Here is a 19,797-nt window from a genome sequence, read left to right as displayed (position 1 = left end):
GACCTGAGCCCAGGCTCTTGGAGCACAGCACCTGCCCTGGGTGAGCAGGCTGGACTCCAACAGAGGACCTGCTTCACATTCCTCTGGAGCCCTCCCTCTTCCTCTTGCCCTTCCTCTTCCTCCTCCTCCTTGTACAGCAGCCACAGGAGGATGAGTGGGCTTTTAGTATAAATTGGGTGAATAAATAATCATTGATTGACATAACTGAGGGCTTTTGTGCTGAATTGCCTTACTGTGCAAAGCACTAAGAAAATAAGTTTGCAGTAAAACTTGTAAAAAAAAATCCATTGAAAGCATTACAACTCTCTCTCTTTCTACAGAAAACAACGATAAATGATCTAGACAGTATCTCTCCACTGGACTACATGAGACTTCTGGGAACAGTGATAAAATCCATACATTTTCTCTACAAAACTGCAAATGCCAGCAGATTTCAACAGAGAAAATGAACATACTTATCGCTGTCTTGCTTGCTTCTGCTTTGTGTCAATCTAAAGTAATAGAGTTAGTTTTAAAATCAATCACTGCAATCCAACTCAATGAAAATGTAACTTGAAGATCAAGGTATGCTCAGCATATGAATGACAGAAAAAAATGACTGATGGCAATTCTGGAATACATTCAGGGATCCTGCTACATCATTCCACCAGAATGAAAGACAAGTTACACTGTTAAAGCCCTACATGTTATATTGTAAGGGTATCCCACCAAGATATTCTTTACATCTTAATCTATACTTCTTTACTAATAATTACCAAGTTCATAAAGCTACCTAATCTACTGTGCAGATCTTTGCCTATAAATAACTGTTAGAAATACATTTACTTATGAAAATTGGAGACAACATCAAAGCTGTAAAATATAACATGACACTCTTATCCTCCTTAGACTAATAAATAAATATAAATACATAAATATTACATAAAAATTGTATAGTCCTTGCAGAAAAAGAGGTATATTATTTATTGACGGTCAATAGTAAAAACTTTTTTTTAAACTTTAGAAAGGATATATTAAATTTCTTACAATACAGCAAAAACTTCAGATGACTAATAAATTATTGTACCAAGATCCAGTATATCTGTTACCCAGAGTTTTTTTAGCTTAGTTTTCTCATAACAAGAATGCTTGTAGCTTTGGCTGTAAGAAGGCAGCTCTTGCATATAAGCACCAGTCATGAAGTAATGAGAACATCAAATCTTCTGAGTCAAAGTGTGAGGTAAAACAACACTCAAGAAGAAACAGTCTTTTGGTCTCCTTGGTTTTTCAGTTTGAAAATGAAGTGCATAGTATGTTCAAGTCTGAAATATTACTAATTCTTAGACTGCAGAACTGCAGATTTTAGAAAGTACATAAAGGTATCCTTAATATCAACAAGAATTTCTGCTCATCTGCTATAATAGGCCTATAGGTAAAAAAAAAAAAAAAAAAAAAAAAAAGATAGCAGGCACTTCCTTTAAACAAAAGATCTACATATAAAATTTTGAGCAGCAATATAAATGGAATTTAAATATGCTCACAACACTATCAACCAAACATTGCTATGGCAAAACTCAGTATTTTTTGCAATCCTTTTGAGGAATTATTTTAAGGGAGATTTGTTACTCTTGATACTTTTTATGATATATTTTATGAAGGAGGTCTGGATAAGTATTTTAAACTTAGCACTCAGCATATGTTAGAGAAGATCTCAATCTGTGACATACAGGAGTGTACCTACAAGACTGTGACATGCTATTTTGAGTACGTCTTAGGGTAGTTACCCGTTTGATGACCCCTTACCATTTTATAAAACAGGGATGTTTAGCATCTTGTTCAAAAACACACAGTGCTCTGAAACATAAGAGAATACCTAGAAATGTCACTTCTGACAATGCATTTACAATAGTTTTAGTGAGTGCTTATTCATAACTATTAGTCAAAAGACTTTTCCAACAGAAACACAAAAACAAAACCAAAAACTAACCTTATTTCTATATGAGATACTTGCTTTTGACCTTTGAATAGTTCACCATGGCTTGGCTGTGCCAAAATATAAACAAAACCACATACAGAGTCAGACAAGCAGATGGAAAGTAATGTCAACTCAAATATACTGTATGATATCATCACATTTCTTAGGAACTCTATTTTCAGCACTAGAATAAAATTCTAAGGAAACCCTGGAGTGCTGATTTCCCTTTCACAGACTGTGATGTCGCTCAGACAGGTAAATCCATTCCATCTTTACTCTTGTGATTCTTGAAGCTGACAGTGAAGTGCTTCACACCATTGTGAGCACAGAAATTGTTAAAAAGCTCCTGATAACAAAACGACCTTTCCCAAATAAACTGACTTCAAATTTGAATTACCTTAAATTTCAGAAGACAGTACCTCCACGATTACGAATATTGCTGAAATTACATTTGTTTGCATATGACAGTTTAAATCCCACTCAGCTGATAACCCCTTGATAATTTAATGCTTTCAAAGCACTGGTCTTCTGCTTTTTCTTTTACTCTCTGCTCCTCTAAGGCAGACACGAGTTTATCCCTTTCTTCAACCACTTTCATCATCTCAATAAAAATTTCATCTTCCTCATTTAGATCCACCTCATCTTTAAGGCTGTCTGAAAAATCACAAAACAAGAGGTCATCTTGTTAATCCAGATCATTTTGTTGCTATGCTTTGCATTTTAACTGTTGTACTTGGATTAAATATTACACTCAAACGAAGTCAATAGCAGTTAATATTTTTCACATTACAGTCCAGGGAAAAATTATCCTGCATTTAGGCCATTAAGAGTTGACTATTAAGGCCCCTAAAGTGTATAGTAGCACTTCTAGCCAAACATAGGCAGTGGAATTGATAGTAAGAAGACTACTTATTTACAGAAACATTTGTAAATGCTGCCTAAACATCACACCATAATTAAAATGCTATATGGTAGTTAGCAGCTACCGTATATTAGGATGTGAAATCTAATGTAACAGCGTTTGTACTGGACTTCAAGATTAGTTTACAGAACTTGAAAATCTCAATTGTGAAATGCAGAATATATAAGAAAATAAAGTGTTTTTCAGAAAAAATATTGGAAACTGTAGTCACTTACAATCCACGTGCTTAGAACCAAGATATTTTGGTGTACTCAGTGGTATGTATTCACTCACCTGCCTGTATTCATCATCCCATACTTTTCTAACACTGAATGAAAGGGCAAACCTAAAGAGCAGTCCCAAGTACATAAAAGCAGTTCCAAAATACCATGGTAACCTATAGCTCTGCAGTTGAACACCTCGCAGAAGAGCACAGAAGGAAAAGATCCACTCCACTCCTCAGAGCAAGTCGGTACTCGTACAGGGATGGTCTTATAACTGTAGACTAGCACATGTTCCCCACTTCGACTTACCATCAATAGCCATCTTCTCCCTCAGTTTTTGTTCCAATCTGCTTTGGTGGTCCTCCAATTCTAATTCTTGGGCTCTGGTTACAACAAAATTTATATTAAATGATAAAAATTTTAAATAAGGTCATACAAATATAAGTACTATTTCAATCAAGATTTAATGTATTCTGTTAATCCAGTAGTTTCTCCTCATGGGCAGTCAGGGCTAAAAGTGCCTATGCACAAGAATGCCAGAAGCACTATTACCACCTTTTGCTTTATGTACTGGATTAAGTTCCTTCTTACATTGCAACACTCAGGGCTTTGACCAGCTATGCCTTGTTGGCTGTACTCATAATCATTCTGGACAAGCCTGAGCCCTCCCACGAGCAGAGTCCAGACAGAATGAATAATGACTGCTGCAGCACTAAATGCCTTCCCACATCAACCAGAGATAGAGGAGAAAACGTCTGGGAGCCACCTACACCTATCTGCTGAGCACGTTTCAGAGGAAGAGATATGAAGCAGCTACAGACAATACTGTTTCCATCAACTACAAACAGCAGCACGTGAGGCAGCTTTTACTGGTGCATATACTTGCTTCATCTCAGTATTCAATTCCTTAATTTTTTCTCTTCTAAGATACGCTTGTCAGACATTTTCTTCTACAGGAAGAAAAAGTAGATTATTAGGTTCTTTAGACCCATGTTGCATAAAGACAGAACATCAGTGTGCTGCAGCTTTTTTGAGTATTCAGTAGGAATGAAATAAATTAAAACATTTTGAAAAGGAAACAATGAAGAGGGCTCAAGTGAAGGTCTGTCTTCAAAACAGTCTGTACTCTGGATACATTTATTCTATGGCAGTTCCAAATTCCATCTCACAGCAATATGTTCAGATGTCCTATGAGTTTCTGTCTCCCTTCTGCATCTTTTGCACTAATGTTCATCCTTACTTACACAATCAAAAGCTCAGACTCGTAACGCATTAATTTATTCTTCTCCAGGACCAGTTCGAACCACTCATGAAGCATCTGAGTTTCATCCTGCGTGCCTGAAACTGTTTAAAATAGCAAAGTTGAATATGCATTACTGGGCTTCCATCCAATGCTTTTGCCACTTGAGGTCACTTTAAATAATCCTCATTAGTACGGCTAGGTGAGCTCCAATGCAGATTTGTTTTATTTCTCTATGTGACTTACATAGGTAATGTTCAGACGTTGCACATTTTATATGCCTGTTTATGGTTGTTAGAATGCTGTGGTTTATTGCAATTAAAGATGCATTAGATTTTAAAACATTGTTTGTTTGGAGATCAAGTTTTTTCCTCCAGTAGCTTTCCCCCCCAAATGGTCACTCACTCTCTTTTAGTTCTGCCTTTGATAACATATTTCCTTTGTTGACAGCAGACTTTGGATCTGTCTGCATAGATATCTCACTAACACGATCAGATTCAAGATGAATGTGCTGGCATGTATCACACAAGTCCCTGCTTCCAGTGGGCATCACAAGCACAATTAAGTTTCCTACAGATTTTTATTCATTTGCTAATAGGCCTCTAAATCTACATTTGCTTCAATCAGCAAGAATGGTTGTGACACCAGAAAATTCTATTATTTTGGGGTGGTTTGTAATAATTGGAGTTATGGCATTACTGGTAGACACTGCACATACATGTAAGAAGAAATGGTTTATGTCTCAGAGAGTTCACACACTGAGGCAATTTTACTGAAAAGCAGGACAGGCCCCTCTTCCACCACTTAAGAGCTTTCCTGCTCTAAAATGCAGCCTGCAAAAAAAATCCTTGGCAAGGAAGAACCCCTGGAGTTTTCAGTAGCAGGTAAAAACGTGGTGGAGGGCATGTGCCCTTTCACATGACCCTCCCCAGACATCCTCCTTCAGATCCATCCAGTATTCTTGGAGTAAGCATTTGCTGAATTAGCAGGATGCAATGATGAGAAGAGATGGTAAGTAACTTCCCTACCTGTACTAATAAAAATAGATTCTTGCTTACATATCACTCCCCTTTTCCTTTGCAATCCTTCCTCTGAATGAGCAGAGGTAAACTGATTTTACCAGCTGTATTCCTCATTCCTCAATCAAATCTGTCAAGAGAATATCTACATCCAGTGATACCCCCAATCAAGCCAAGGCTATCCATCTTCTCAAAAGGAATTTATTTATTTTAGTTTAGTTATTTATTTTTCTCAAGATTCTTTTTAGTACATTTCTCAGTTCATGTTTTCCATCCATTTTTTTTCTCCCCACAAAATAGAAGCACCCAGTCACCTTTCACTGTGATCCCTGTGCTGATCAAGAGTTACAGGCAGGCACTGTCATCCCAGAGAGCCCAGATCAGCTTGTGCTGGTGCCACAAGCGTGTGGGCCTCTGTGCCAAGATCAGGAGGCATTCTGGCTAGCACAGCGTGTGGTCATCTCCCATGGATTTGACCCCCGTCTGAAGTTACCATGAAACAGGAGGATGAAGCGAAAGGAGAGTGAAAGGAAATATTGGTCTGATTTCTGCCCAACTACATAAAAAATTGCCAGTAAAAGATGTGTTTCTACCAGATCTTTCAGGTCAACAAATGATAAAAATTTCTTCTCAGAGTGTCTGCCAGAGCAGTTCTTCCAGGGCTGTGTGAATGGCATCTTCTTACAGATTCAACACTGGGATGAGGTGCTAGCACCCAGAGCCTTTGGTCTTCACATGTCATCATCAGAAGATATCATCCAGCCTTGATATACCGTATTGTCAGCAAAAACATTGCCATTGCAGGTCTGCATACATCCTTCCAAAGCCAGAGAGCTACTATCCCCTCTTATGCTGTTCTTGTGACTAGGCAAAATTGCATATTTTAAATATTTAGATATTTAAATATCTTTTAGATATTTAAAATATTTCCTTTTTACATTTTAAAAGCTCTTTAATAAAAAACTGTGCATCGTAGCTTGATTGAGGTACACAAATAGGAACATGTTCTGCAAAAATGCCACTCATTTCAGCAAAAGCCTCAGGAAGCTGAAATAAAAATAGCCTTTGTGTTCTTCTTCCATCCCACAGAACGCCCCTCTCATGTCTCCAGAGGCATTTTTCCAGGAGCTTTTCAAATATTTCTTAATAACACTGTTAATAGCAATTTGAACCTGGTGGGCTGCTTTATGCCTTGCAGGAGCAGAACAAGCCACGGAAGTCTTTGCTATAAGGTAGCAAGATGGATCTTTTTTTTTTTTAAGGTTAGAAAATATGTTCTATCAGCCCTGATGGCTTTTTGTGACAGCGTTGCTGAAACAAAATTTTCCTTCTGATTTGCTCAAATCTCTTGTAACCCATTTGAAAGCCGAGCATTCTTCTCAGTACAATATTTCTATGTTCACTGCTTTTGAGGGCAGGCTGTGATTACCTTTTATCCACAGAGCAATGCTCTACATTACACATAGAGAAGACCTGCAAGTTTGCTCCTCCTAGGAACTTCTGAATCTCAAATTTCTTATTCACAGAGTTTTCAGCTGATTTTTTTGACTCTGTTGGAGGTTCTGAGAAACCTTGGATAGGTGTTTATGAAATGAGAAACAGTCCACACACGCGCAGGTGTTTATTCACCTTCCAAAACAGAGGGCATTTTATTTTAGTTGGATTTTTTTCCAAGTACTGCCTACACAGATTCTCTTCTTTACCTCCATTCTTTGCGATTTGTTTAGTCAATTGATTGGTTATGCTAATTGCAGTGGAAAATGTGCCTGGGGATTTTTCTTTCTGTATTTTCTTGTAGGCAAAAGATCTCTATAAGCCTCCACAAATGTCAGTGGAAAACAAAGCAGTGATACATTAATTATTTATTATTTGGTATTTAGAATCAGAACAAAGGTAATAAGGGCCATGAAAAAAATACTCACAGGATTGATACTCTTTCTTTCTTAAAAAAAAAAAAAAAAAAGCATGAATTGTCACTATAATTAGAAGATCATCAAAGCCTCATTTTGTTCATCAGTCTTCATGGCAGTTGTTTCACACCCACGCATGTTCTCTTCTAATTCAGCTGAGGAGCTAATGAATAACTCCCATTAACAAAGGGGCCATTCATCCTCTGCTTACGGACTTATTGAAGGAGAGTTGCGTAAATGTCACTGAAGACTAGTGTTTGCAGGCCTCTCTCTAAATTTGGTTATTCACAACCTTTCCAGCTCAATATTATTGCTGAACCATGATCGTTTTCTAATCACCTTAATAATACCTATTAAACCACTCGAATTACATAAGCACAGACCTACTTAAATACAACTTAACCTAATAAACACTGGTCATTCATTAAACAATAATGCCCACTATTTTTAAGAAGGTCGAATGGAACACTGAACTCACTCATTCCTGCATCATTACACACGTTATAATTCAAGTGACAAAGCACTTACATATTGTTTGGGAAACTTACAGCTTCATGTTTTTGCACCAGAAGAGTTATTGAGAGACAGTAACATCCTACGTTTCAGTATGTGCCCTATTTGTAACTGGCCACCTACACACAAGCAATCAACAGAGAGAAAAAATAGTACTTTCACCTTAATGAGGGCAATCCAATTACTGAGGATGGGAAGAGAATGAGAAGCATCAATCTCTTGGCAGATAGCCTTCTTTAGGAAATGCAATTGTCAAAACAGCAAAAACAAGAGGTAGCTCTAGGCCATTCATCCCAGTACTTTGCATCTATCCCAAGAGCTAGAAATCTCTTGTTCCTAATATTTTTGATATCTTCCAAACCAGCTACTCTTACTGAAATCAGTAGCAAAGAACAAAGCTAATATACCAGACCTCACAGTCGTAGGAATGTTTCTCACAGGTGGTAAAATGGGTGCTACTTGATAAACTGTAGTGTTTTTTTTTTTCAAGAATACACAATTGTTTCTATCCTTTTAAATAACATTAGAAATGAATGAGAAGTATCAGTTATAGGAAAATTGCTAATAGATGTAAAATAGTCCTGTTAAACTGGACAGCTTGGTGTTAGAATAAGGGAGATAAGTAAGAAGTATGGCATTAAAACACCCGGTGTGTAGAGATTTTGCCAGGTTTCCTAGCTGAGATGACAAGCCCAAGTACCAAAACATGTCCAGCGTGGTACAGCTGCCTGCCCCAAAAGCTTGAGGTTCACCTTTCTAAAACAAAGATAAACAGATGCTTTCAATTGTACTGTCTGCTTCCCCAAACCCTTTTGGCACAGAAATACAGGCTCCCCTGAAGTCACTTACACACGAGTCTCCCTCATCCCCTTTTGTACTGTCCCACCGCACTGCAGAAGGTTTCCCCAGCTTCACTCTGCCAGCACTTGGGAGCACTGGGAGAGCACCATGCTTTAGGGCATGTGGCACTGTTGGTTTAAGCGAGTGAAAACCTCACCCAGGATGATGCTCCTATTATCTTTCACCTGTTTGGAGTGGTGGGACTGTAGTTGTCATTGCTATAGCGTGGCCATCACCTTAATTGTATTACTGGCATTTCATGTGCCAGGAGAAATCATTAAGGACTCTGTTACTAGGCAAGGACTATTGTCAGCTTGGTAACTGAGACACAGCTCCTGGAAACCACACTGGATCCTTCTCGGAGAGGAAATTAAGCTCGAGATGGGATTTCAAAATATATATAGAGATATTAATGGGGGTAGGGTGGTAGGAAGGAAATATATATTCATGCTCAACAGCAAAGCAAATATTTCTAAATCTAAGATAACCAAAAGCATGTTACAATGTTCAGCTAAAGGGTGCTTGAGCTAACAGAGTTTGAGGAAAGGGGTAAGTGAGGATTTCTGTCCTTCCGTTTTTCATTCAAGTATTTCTACTGATTCTTTGACAATAATAAAATCCCTCTTCTTAAGACAAACAATCAAAAAAAAAAACACCCAAAGAAAACAACTAAAAAATAAAATTATCAAGAACAAGCACTCCTTCATTTACCAGATTCTCCTCTGAGTTCTCTCTCCAGCTGAACACCAAAAATCTCCAGCGCTCTCTGTCTTTCCTCCAGTTCTTCTAGCTGGCGCTGGACTGCCTGCAAAATCAAAAGGATATAAAAGCTGCAGACACAGTGTATGAATTCAGAGACAAAAGATAGCCTCAGTGGTTAGAGAAACAGCTTGAAGAGGTCTCTGAGGAGTCATGGGATGTGCAAACTCATCAAGTGTATTTGGCACCTAAGCAATTTAACAATGTCACTATTAAGCCACATTTTGGTGTGGATAAGTATCTCAGATACTTAAAGAACCCCAGTATACTGCAGGTATTTTCAGAGATGCCTCGTGGATAAAAAGCACAAAGCACCCTTACTAGACTGAAGTTTCAATTTCATTTGTGTTAAGGCATACCAAACCCAGCACTCAGTAGAGCCCTCAGAACATTCGGACTTGATTATTTCCACAGAGCAGTAAAAGAATTTTACATCTCTCAAAATAGAAACAATAACATAACATAATCGTTCTTTTCTTTAGGTTAGCCACATGGATCCATCCAAAGCCATCCACTCATTATTGTAATACAACAGAGGATGATGTACAACTCTGACTTCAACAAACACAATTATTTTTCAGGGTCTGAAAAAACTGAACCGACTTAGCATCATTTCAAAAAGATGAATTAATAAATTAAAATGTTTGCTTTCACCTTTATGGCAGAGAGGACAAAAACCCTCATTCCATTTTACCAGAGTCCTGGTAGTACATTGGGCTGATAGCTGAGTCTTGCTTTCTCAGAGGATGATTCTTCCCCTTGCTGTCCTTCAAATTCACTGTGTTCTACTGCTATTGCCAGTCACTATCTCTCCTGTTCACGTGCTTATGTATAATTACAAAGCCATAACAATCTTCTGGGATGCACTTGGACTTGTCACACAGAGGTGTGAGGCCTCGTCACATGAATCTTACTGCGCCTGATGTTTTGGGTGGATTTCAGTGCAGAAATCAGTGAGCTCCAGTGAAGAGCAAAGGTACAGAGGGAATATTTCCTACTGCTCTCCTTGACATACACTCCTGGGAGAAAAATGTCCATTTGTGAGCTACACGGTCACCTGTGCTTTGTGAAGCCTCTTCAGCTCCTCTTGTTTAATCAATTGTTTCGTCTCCTTCTCCAGTTTTCTTCTCCTTCTAAGAGATCTTTTTGCCTAGAAAAGGAGAAGGAAAAAAACCAACACAACAATCAAAATACAAGTACGCCATTAAATGCTTCCACAAGCCTTTCCCAGAATCACAGTATCACTGAGATTCAGAGAGGTCTCTGGAGATCGTCTAATCCAACTGCCCTGCACAAAGCAAAGTAAGACACTGCAAGTTGCTTGGGCAACCTCATGAAAGTTAAATATTTGTGTAGGGAATATCTTCAAGCGCTTCCCTACACAAGCTTTGAAATTTTACAGAGTCTACTCCAACACTAAGCATGAAGTGTCTTTACCAATAGAAAGATTCACATTATAGCATGAGAACTGTACACAATACAGCATTATTGATGGTGTGTGCAGACATCACATACCTGAGGGAGAAGCCAGGCAATGGCAGTGGCATGCACCAGGGTAAGAAAACTGAACTCCACTGCTGGAGTGGAAAACTCAGACTGAAGTGCAAATACTACCTTTGATGGTTACAGTGGGTTTATCTGTAGAAATAGGTCTTACAAAATTTAGCTGGTTTAATTGTAACTCACACCTATGCTGTGCAGTTGAGAGTCAGAAGGGAGCTAGCACTGCAGGGCTGCTGGGGAAATGCTTCACCTTGCTCTTGGTCTAAGCTATCTGGAAGAGCTTCGAAACTGTGGTTTTCTCACTCAGGAGGAGACAGGATGTATGAGTGCAGTAGACAAGAGGGCTGAAAAACTATTGGGCCAGGAAGCCACTAGCATTTTTTCCACAAGGTTTTATCAGTGAAAAACACTGGTACCGAGTAAACAAAGGCACTTGGAGGTAACTTAGAGAGACAAGGTGAGTGGATAGCATGTATCCTGGGCAGTTGCTCCTTTTCAGCTTTCAGTCTCTCTCCCTCTCCTTTCTTTATTTTTTTTGCTTTTTATTTAATTCACCATCACACTGCCTTATTAAATACCATCTTCCCTGCAACACTCCTTTAGTTTATAAAAATACAGGAGGATTTCTTTTATTCTTCTTTTTTTTAAAATATTTGAGCTTAAGAGGACCTAAATATTGATCATTACTCCTTTTTCCTCCCACACTTACAAGCAACTTGTATTTCAAACAATCCATTTTATTAAAGCTTTTAATATATTTTTTTTAATTGTAGGGTATCTCACAACACAGCTAAGCAGCTGCAAGTCTTGGTCACATGTCAAGGCCCAGTTCCCCAATGCCATTGTCCTGAGCAGAGTACTGTGAGCAAGAAGATAAGAGCTGGGGACTCCCTTGCTCCCCCACAATGCCAGACAAACTATGGGGAGAGTGGGTAACAATGGTGTGAGGAAGAGAACCAAAAATGACTATGTGCCATGAAATATTTCATATCTGTAGGTCTCTTCTTAAAAATGAACTGAATGTGCTCTAGGATAACCAAAAGTTTAAATGATGGTTGCTCCTACATTTGTTGATAACTTTTACAAAATCTGCTTCGCTTCAGAGGGTTTCTGCAACTTCAGTGCATCCTTACCCCAGCATCACATGCAGCCAAACACTGCTGCACTTTGCTTCACATTGTTTCCTCCAGAGCTGATCCTCTCCTTTTGCCCTCAAAAGGCAACAAATCAAAAGGCCACCTTATACTATTAATTCCACTTAATTAAATTCCCTCTGCAGAAAATAGTTAAATATGTATCTGATGAGCTGGTCAGGCAATAAAAGCTCTTTTTCTTCAGATCAGAGCTGTGTATCAAGAGTTCACTGGTGATTTAAACCCATTGCTCCAGGGGGACACAAGAGCTGCGTTAGGGCTGGGAGATGCCAGTGTACAGCATGTCCTTTCTGTATACACGGTCTGGGTGTGACTTTGTAGCTTCTGTAGCCATGCTGATTAAGGCAAACATAACATTTTCCATGCAATCTGCCTGTATTGCCTCACAAATGAAGTTGTATTTCCCCATGGGAAATCTGCATCTGTTTGGTTTAATTTTTTCAATGGTTTGCTTGTCGGGCTACATATTAAAGCCACTTACGAATACTGCTTCGAAGTGGTTTCAGTTAAACATGTCTGTTTGTCCAATTAAGACCTTCTCTGTCAACACTGGTGTAACCTGGGGGAATTACAAATTCAAGGAGGAGAGGGAAATTTTCATGTTCATCTGTCATAGTGTTAATATATTTTACATCCACGACATGTAACCCTTGCTGATAAAATGCTCCAATCCCCATTTAGAGAAATTTTGGAGTGCTTTAGAACCAAGTCATATGAATCTTAAATATAGTCCGACTGAGGAAGTGCATTTTTGCTTCAAAGTAAAGGTTACCTTATGTGTTAATGAAGGTTTGGATTCAAATTCATCTTCATCGGAGGAAGAAGTAAAATACTCAGCAGTCTGCTTCCTGACAGGTGGAAGTTCACATCCTAAGAAGAGGGAACAAAATCATTAAAGAGGCAAAACATACTGTTCTTTAACATATACACAGACACTTTGCACCTGCCCCGAGTCCTAATCAGCAGCACCCAGAGCAATTTTGAAATTTGGCTTGCTGCATTAATTGGATTTCAGTCACTGTCAAAAACCCTGTCTGGTATATCTTTTTTATTTTTTTATTTTTTAGCTTTTGTAGACAAATAAATTAATTCCTTGAGCCCTCTCCATGTAGCGTGCTGTTTGAATGCATTCAACGTTCATTAAAATGCATATCTGAAGTTAGCCATATTACCCAAATGATTGTGTAAGGCTCACTATACAGTGTAATTGAATGCAAAAAGTCTGAGCCAGCTCTTAAACAAATTACCCTTATGTGGCTCGTAGCATCTGGCACCCATTTTTACTACATGACATCTGCTCAGTGTAAAATAGTTGGCGTCAGAATGTCTGGTCATATAAAAAAATCACAAATGTAATCAGAAGCAAATGGACTACGAGAACAAGGCTTTATCACACAGCCTCATGCAACATAAATATTTAATTAATTACATCTAAACAAACGTCACTTATTTTTCTGCTTTAGGAATATTATCACATCATTGAACTGTTGATTAAAATGCCATAATAAGTCAGGAAAATCCATACATCACAACAATGCACTTCATAAGGAAAACTCAAAGGCTGCCTTTAGAGGAAGCATGCTTTCAGAATTACAAATTAAATTACATTTAATTGCAGCAATTTTATAATGCCTGTTTTCCCAGCATCTTGTTTCAACTGGGTGTAAATATTTGAATTTCTTCTTAATTTGTCTAATTCATAGCTTCATTCCCTTTATTTAAGAAAATAAAACTGTTTTTGGAACATCTGTCTCTACACTTCAACCTGCTACAGGGTTAACGATTAACAGCTGGGCAACATCTTGAAAACGTACATTATTTAAAGCCAACATTTATTTATTAATTTTTATCTGCTAGGTAACAGTTGGCTTTCTATGTGAGAGTTGCATTCAGATTAAAATCACTTCCCACTCTTTCAGTGGGAATGTTTCTTCCTTTTTGCCTTGTCCTTCATCTCAGTCCTGAGATGGCATTTTTGTCTCAAACCCTAATTTAAAATCTAGGGCCAAGACAGACATTGATCTCAGGAGGAGATAAGCAATTAGAGGAAATCCAAGAAATCTGAGACAACGATTCTGGTATTTCCCAAACATTTCATTCTTGGAAGCACCCAGTCCTTGTGTTCAGTGGAGCTGCAAGCTCAAAGGGTCTTCTGGCAGGCCAGCAGGGACAGTCAGCTGTAAGGCCTTCGCCAGTGCATGAGACAGAGGAAGGCATAGGCAGTATTGCACTCAGTTTCTTCTTAGGAGTTAACTCACCTATCTTGCTTTTCCTTGCACAACCAAACAAAAGCAGTAACTACCCTGAAGTTACAGTGAGGGTGAAATCAAATTCCACAATATGCAAGCCTTCTGGAGAGCACTGGCAGATTTGACCATACAAGCAATTACACACTCTCTTCTTTCTGCTCTGGGAATGAATGATGGCTTCTCTATGCCTTTTCTTTGAGCAACATCAATAATTTTAAGCAGTGTTACAAAGTCTAGAGGAAAAGTAGACTGTTGAAACACAAGGGTATCTGCCTCTCCTCAGGGCCACGACTCAGGAAGTGCGTATCTTTCTGGAATGGAGAAAGGATTGCTGACATCTCCAAGGACCTTCAGCAAGGGTTATCTCAAGAGCATGAGGACATGGAATAAATTCATGTCCATAGTTGTGCCAGTGTCTGTCAGACACCTTGCTCTGCAGATTAAAGCCATTTAAGTTTCTCCAAAACAGCAAGACAACTGTCAAGGGATACTTCATCCAGTCTTGGGAGACAGTAGCCACCAGCAGTGGCTGACAGAGAAATCAACACCTGCAAAGTCTCCAGGAAGGCGAGCCCCAGGAACCTGTCCATGGGAGTTGTTTCAAAGCTTGAGTTGTGTGTGTTGGGTTATGGTCACATGCATTGCACACGTATTTCACACCACTGAAGTTCTCCTCTGATAGAACATGAAGAACTAAAGAACTTGGTGCTCCAGGGAGATACCCAGAAACAAATAGCAAAAAGTGAAAGATCTGGATTAAGAAGGTAAGTTTTTTAGCTCTCAGATGCACGGCACTGCCACATTTCAGGGATATCGAATGAGTGGGACAGCGCTTCACTTCCAGCAATAAAGAGGCAGCCACTCTGCATTCTCCTCAACTATTTTTGCTTGCTTTTTTTTTTCTTGCAGGAAAGAGCACAAAAAACATACTTGAAATAGTCCTAATGAAAACTTGAAATTTCACGACAATAATAACAAGCATAGTAAGGAAATACTTCAGTGAACAAACTGCTTAATGCAGAACTAGAAAAAATCATACTAATTTTGACTCAACCGCTGTTCTGCAATACAGCATCTACATATTCTTCTAGAGATGCCCAAGCATTAAACTCTCCATTTAACTTTTCTCCAAACGGGTGGAATAGGCAGAATTTTGCTGCCAGCTGTGGGAATTTGGACCTGGAATTTCCACATAATGTTCTTCGTAGGGGATTTTACGTTAATTGGTCACTTAAATTTGAAACTTAGAATTGACATAGTAAAGTTAGATAGAAGTAATTTTTTGTTCAAATACATCAAGCCTTAAGGCTTGCTATCCACTGAGAAGGTCTCAAAGACATGCATGTTTTCCAAATACTAACTCAACTCTTCTTGTCTTTCTCTCTTCCTCCATTTCATTCTTTCAAAAGAAGAGCTATCCTTCCCTTATTTCTCTACAACTCAATCACCACCCTGCCTTCCAAATTATGTTATACTAGAGCTTTTCCTTCCCAGCTAACATGTCTTTGGATTACTATGAACAGGCAGCTGTGTTATTAATTCTTCAGTGGAGAAGGAAAGGAACAAACATTTGATTTTTTATTAAACCTTTCTAGTCTCATATCTAACAGTAGCTACTAGGAGCATGGTCCAAAGACATTCCCATCATGCCTAACTTACAGCTGTCAAGTCACAGGAAAATCATCATTAATTGTTACTGGTTCTAACAGCAGCACAGAATACGTTTCAGAGTAGAAAGTTGGAGAAAGTCTACAGTTCTTGATACTGGGATTTGGCATCCTCATGTATGCATGTCATAAGATACAAGATAAATTATATCTGTAAAGCTAAAATTTCTTCTATAGCCAGTTCATTACAGCTTGGTAATCTAAGATTGAGTCTCAAAGATAAGTCCAGGCTACTGGTATTTCTGAAAACATGAGGTTGGCTCGCTGAATGGAGAGAGAAGTGTCATAAAGGCATGTTGAGAAGGTTACAGCTTCAGTAGGACGAGAAGCACTACTGACTGTCCTGTAGATTAACAGAGGAAGCCTCACTGCAGAAACTCTGCTTATCACAGCTCACCTCTGCTTCCAGGAAGAATTTTGTGTTACACTAATGACTGCAGTCTAACTACACCAAAATTCTTGGAACAGAAGCTATTTTTATAGCAGAATTTTTATAATGTAACATTAATCTATTGGTTTTCTCTGTAAATGTCCAGGATTTGCATATTTTTATAAGGTTATTGGAGTTAATCATGGCCCCTGAGTACTTCAGTGTTTTACAGAAGACAAAAGCAAAAGAACACCTCTCTTAGGGCACTGGTTTCCCAAGCCAGATGGGAATTTGCATGAGGTAGGTGATGAAAAGAAAGCTGAGCAGAAATCAAAGGCGATTTGGCTCCAGACCACTGCTTTTCCAGAGATTTTTCTTGCTACCTCAGACATGTAATTTAATCTTGTAGCATTCCCTAAAATATGAAATCACTGAAATAAGAGTGTCCTAGCTGACACAAATATTGCAAACATAGAAGTTTAATATAGAAACATAGATTTGCATAGAAAGATGCAATAACAGAAACCATGCACAACCCTTAAATATTTGCAAATAATCCCTTTTCAATCTATAATAGCAAAGTGAGTTCATAATATATTTTTTCAGTCAGTTGAACTAGTAATTCTGCTTAATTAAATCAGCCATGTAAACAACCCACAGCCATAAATTGAGCTGCAGTAACTCTCATCTATCTCATCTATGCTGAGTGACAATTCTAAAAACGTTTTTATGCAACTCCCACTCTCAACTTCGTACATCACTGCAAACATACCTGACAGCTGGCTACTGCATACAGCCATCACCAAGAGAAGGCAGACACTAAGGTAACTGCATCTCTGTCATACAGCCTGGCTTGCTCTGGCTATCACTTTTTTTTTTCTTTTTAAAATTATTTTTATTTTTTTATTTTTTTGTGTCTGTGGTATTAAAGATTTTTAATACCGATAAGTAAAAGAGCTCTTTGGCTGTTATTTTTCTTTAAATTTCAAAAGGGTAAGTGGGCTTTAGTGAGATCAGTTAGCCACCAGTTTTACTGATCAAATTAGAATACCTGGTTGTTTGGGGACACCTGTGTATGCAAATAGGATTTAAAAAACAAACAATTTCTCACTGAAATCAGTGCATGAAGTCCCACTTCTTTGGTAAGGAGGAATAACTCTTACAGAATAGAAAGAAAGCATTAGCCAGAAAGCCTTTAAATCAGGTCTGGGTAAAAAGTTGAGATTACCCATATGGAACATGTAACTTCAGGAGTAAGCTTGAATGACAGGCAATCTGCTGCTGAGTAATTAAGATCTCTGTTTCATCATGCTGAGCTTCAGTTGGTGGCTGAACAGTTGGCAGGAGATGACAGAAGAACAGAATACAGTTTTAGATTGGACAGACATCTGGGTCTGAAATGCAGAAGTCAACAGCACAGGGAAGACATCTGGACACGTATTTGCAGATGAAGTAACAGATAAGACATAGGGAAAGATGAGCAACATAACATAAAAGTAATCGTGTGGGGTGGGACTGAAGGTCCTCAAATCTCTCCAACGGTGAATGTCTAAAGGAGCACTACAATCACTGGGCCATCATGTGTGATTTTTCCCTTTAGTAACTCACCCAGCCTCAGAACATGAAGCTCCTGAACCTTGGTTCAGGAGCTTTCTAAACCGGGTGTTGTTTCTACACACTTGTTTAATCCTCAGTGGATTCCCCTTCAGTGAGCTTCCCCAGTCTCATCTCAATCCCAGCGACTTTTATTACTCAGCTCATTTTTTGGCTTCATGACCAACATCCCATCGAGGGAGAAATCAGCACAGTAGTGAAACACAGCAAGACTGTCTGGCCCTGAATAAGACACAAAACACTACTGCAAAGAACCAAGAGGAATACGAGCCAAGTCTCATTAAGTTGTTCCTGAAAGGTGCTTGGAATGCATTTTTATTTTTTCATTTAAAGAAAATAATTTTTCTAAGATCAACGGTAAGCTATAAAAATAAAAATCAAGATAAGTAACATAGGCTAAAGCTCATCAGCAGTTCATGACTGAAGTTTGCCAAGTCTGGCCCTCAGACAAGTGCCAGCACAAGACAAACTACATTTCAGAGAGCAAGCACTTGGCTCTCTACTAATTTGATTTTCCCAAAATATGAATGTTTGAAAAAGTTCAGGGAGCTGCAGTGTTGAAATGTTGTAGATGACATATTACTGGGCAAATGGCTAGATCCAAGGTGCACATTTTTCTTGAGAATAGAATTTGCAATGCCCATATTCAATGACTATAATCATTTAATAATTCCTCTTCCGGCTTGCACAGCAGAGGAATGCAGCACATTATTAAATCATCATGTTTTCAAAATTTTTAAAATGCAAATAAAGCACAGTATCCTTCAAACCTAACAAGAAACTTTTCCTAGTAGGAAAATCTTTTCTTAGTGGGAACAAAACCTATCAGTTGCAATAATACATCTTGTTAAGAGCAAGTCAACTTGGCTCAGACTACAGGTGATGAATTGGTATAGATTCAGAAAAAGCCTTTCATTTAAGACCATAGAACGAGAAGTGTGAATAGTACCAACACTCTGTGGCCTCAGGGCAGACCTTAGCATCCTCTGGCTTAATGGAAAAGCATGGTTTTGTAAGTTGCAAGATAAGGAGACTCAAAGAATCTGATTCAAAAGTTCAGGAATGAGAGCCCAAATTATTCTGTCAATTTCAGTGAGTATCACAAATGGGATCTGGCAGCACAAGAGGAACATTTCAGCAGCTTCACATACTCTCCATTACATGTCTATGTATTATTTTACATGCAGATCATCAAGTATATCACAACTTCATGAAATAAGACACAAATAGGAATGCCAATAGAATTCAACATGCAATGGAGTTAGATAACTGTAGCCTTCTGTAGTGGGCATCTGGAAAGATGGATTTTGGAAAAAGACAGGTAGGTGTCTCTCTCCTACCTTGTATTTTATATCTTACACCGTGTTATATTTAATTCTTTCTGAGCCTACGCTCAGAGTACTCCAGTTGTTCTTGGTCTGACATCAGTATTTCTTAGCCTTATCTGCAATTTTAATATTAAGCTTGCTTTTGCAAGCAAACATAAAAATAGACGCCTTTTAATAACTGCCCAAGTAGACTTGCAAATAGAGCCACAGCAGGTCAGTAAGGTGCTATCTCCTCTCCAGAAAAAGAATGGGGGATATTAATGACACCACAAGGCTCCCCAAAGCATGCCTACAGATTGGTCACTGTGGCAGCAAGCAGAACTGAAGGGACATCTGCAGCCAAGCTTCTTACTGCAGCCCAATCACTTCAGTGTCCGAGCTTCTCATGGAGAAGACATCAAACATACTCCACACTGCACTCAGTCTTCTGACAGCAACTGCTCAGCACAGCATCCCATTCTGCTCCACTGCTCCTACTTCAGTGTGTTTTCCCGTCTCAAATACATCTGAAGTAAGCAGCAGACCAAATGTGTATCCAGCGTGCTCTGCACT

The 19,797-nt window shown here is 38.6% G+C and overlaps 1 protein-coding gene across 1 annotated transcript in view; it reads right to left on the bottom strand.

Annotated features, from left to right (window-relative positions):
- Window positions 1-1,654: 1,654 nt before the first annotated feature.
- MICAL2 (microtubule associated monooxygenase, calponin and LIM domain containing 2) overlaps window positions 1,655-19,797 on the bottom strand; it is a 129,875-nt gene continuing 111,732 nt past the window's right edge. The window contains exons 32-37 of the mRNA XM_065755340.1: window positions 12,790-12,887; window positions 10,418-10,510; window positions 9,313-9,406; window positions 4,324-4,423; window positions 3,389-3,462; window positions 1,655-2,608 (exon numbers count right to left, since the gene is read on the bottom strand). Coding sequence (XP_065611412.1) covers window positions 2,424-2,608; window positions 3,389-3,462; window positions 4,324-4,423; window positions 9,313-9,406; window positions 10,418-10,510; window positions 12,790-12,887 — 644 coding nt within the window. The 3' untranslated portion in view covers window positions 1,655-2,423. The remainder of the gene's footprint in view (window positions 2,609-3,388; window positions 3,463-4,323; window positions 4,424-9,312; window positions 9,407-10,417; window positions 10,511-12,789; window positions 12,888-19,797) is intronic.

The sequence above is a fragment of the Cyrtonyx montezumae genome, unplaced genomic scaffold (assembly GCF_038088225.1).
Source record: "Cyrtonyx montezumae isolate F1298 unplaced genomic scaffold, pur_monq_1.0 scaffold_10, whole genome shotgun sequence".
In the NCBI taxonomy this organism is placed as follows: domain Eukaryota; kingdom Metazoa; phylum Chordata; class Aves; order Galliformes; family Odontophoridae; genus Cyrtonyx; species Cyrtonyx montezumae.
The sequence above is the reverse complement of the archived record's forward strand: the minus strand, read 5'-3'. Positions and strand labels throughout refer to the sequence as shown.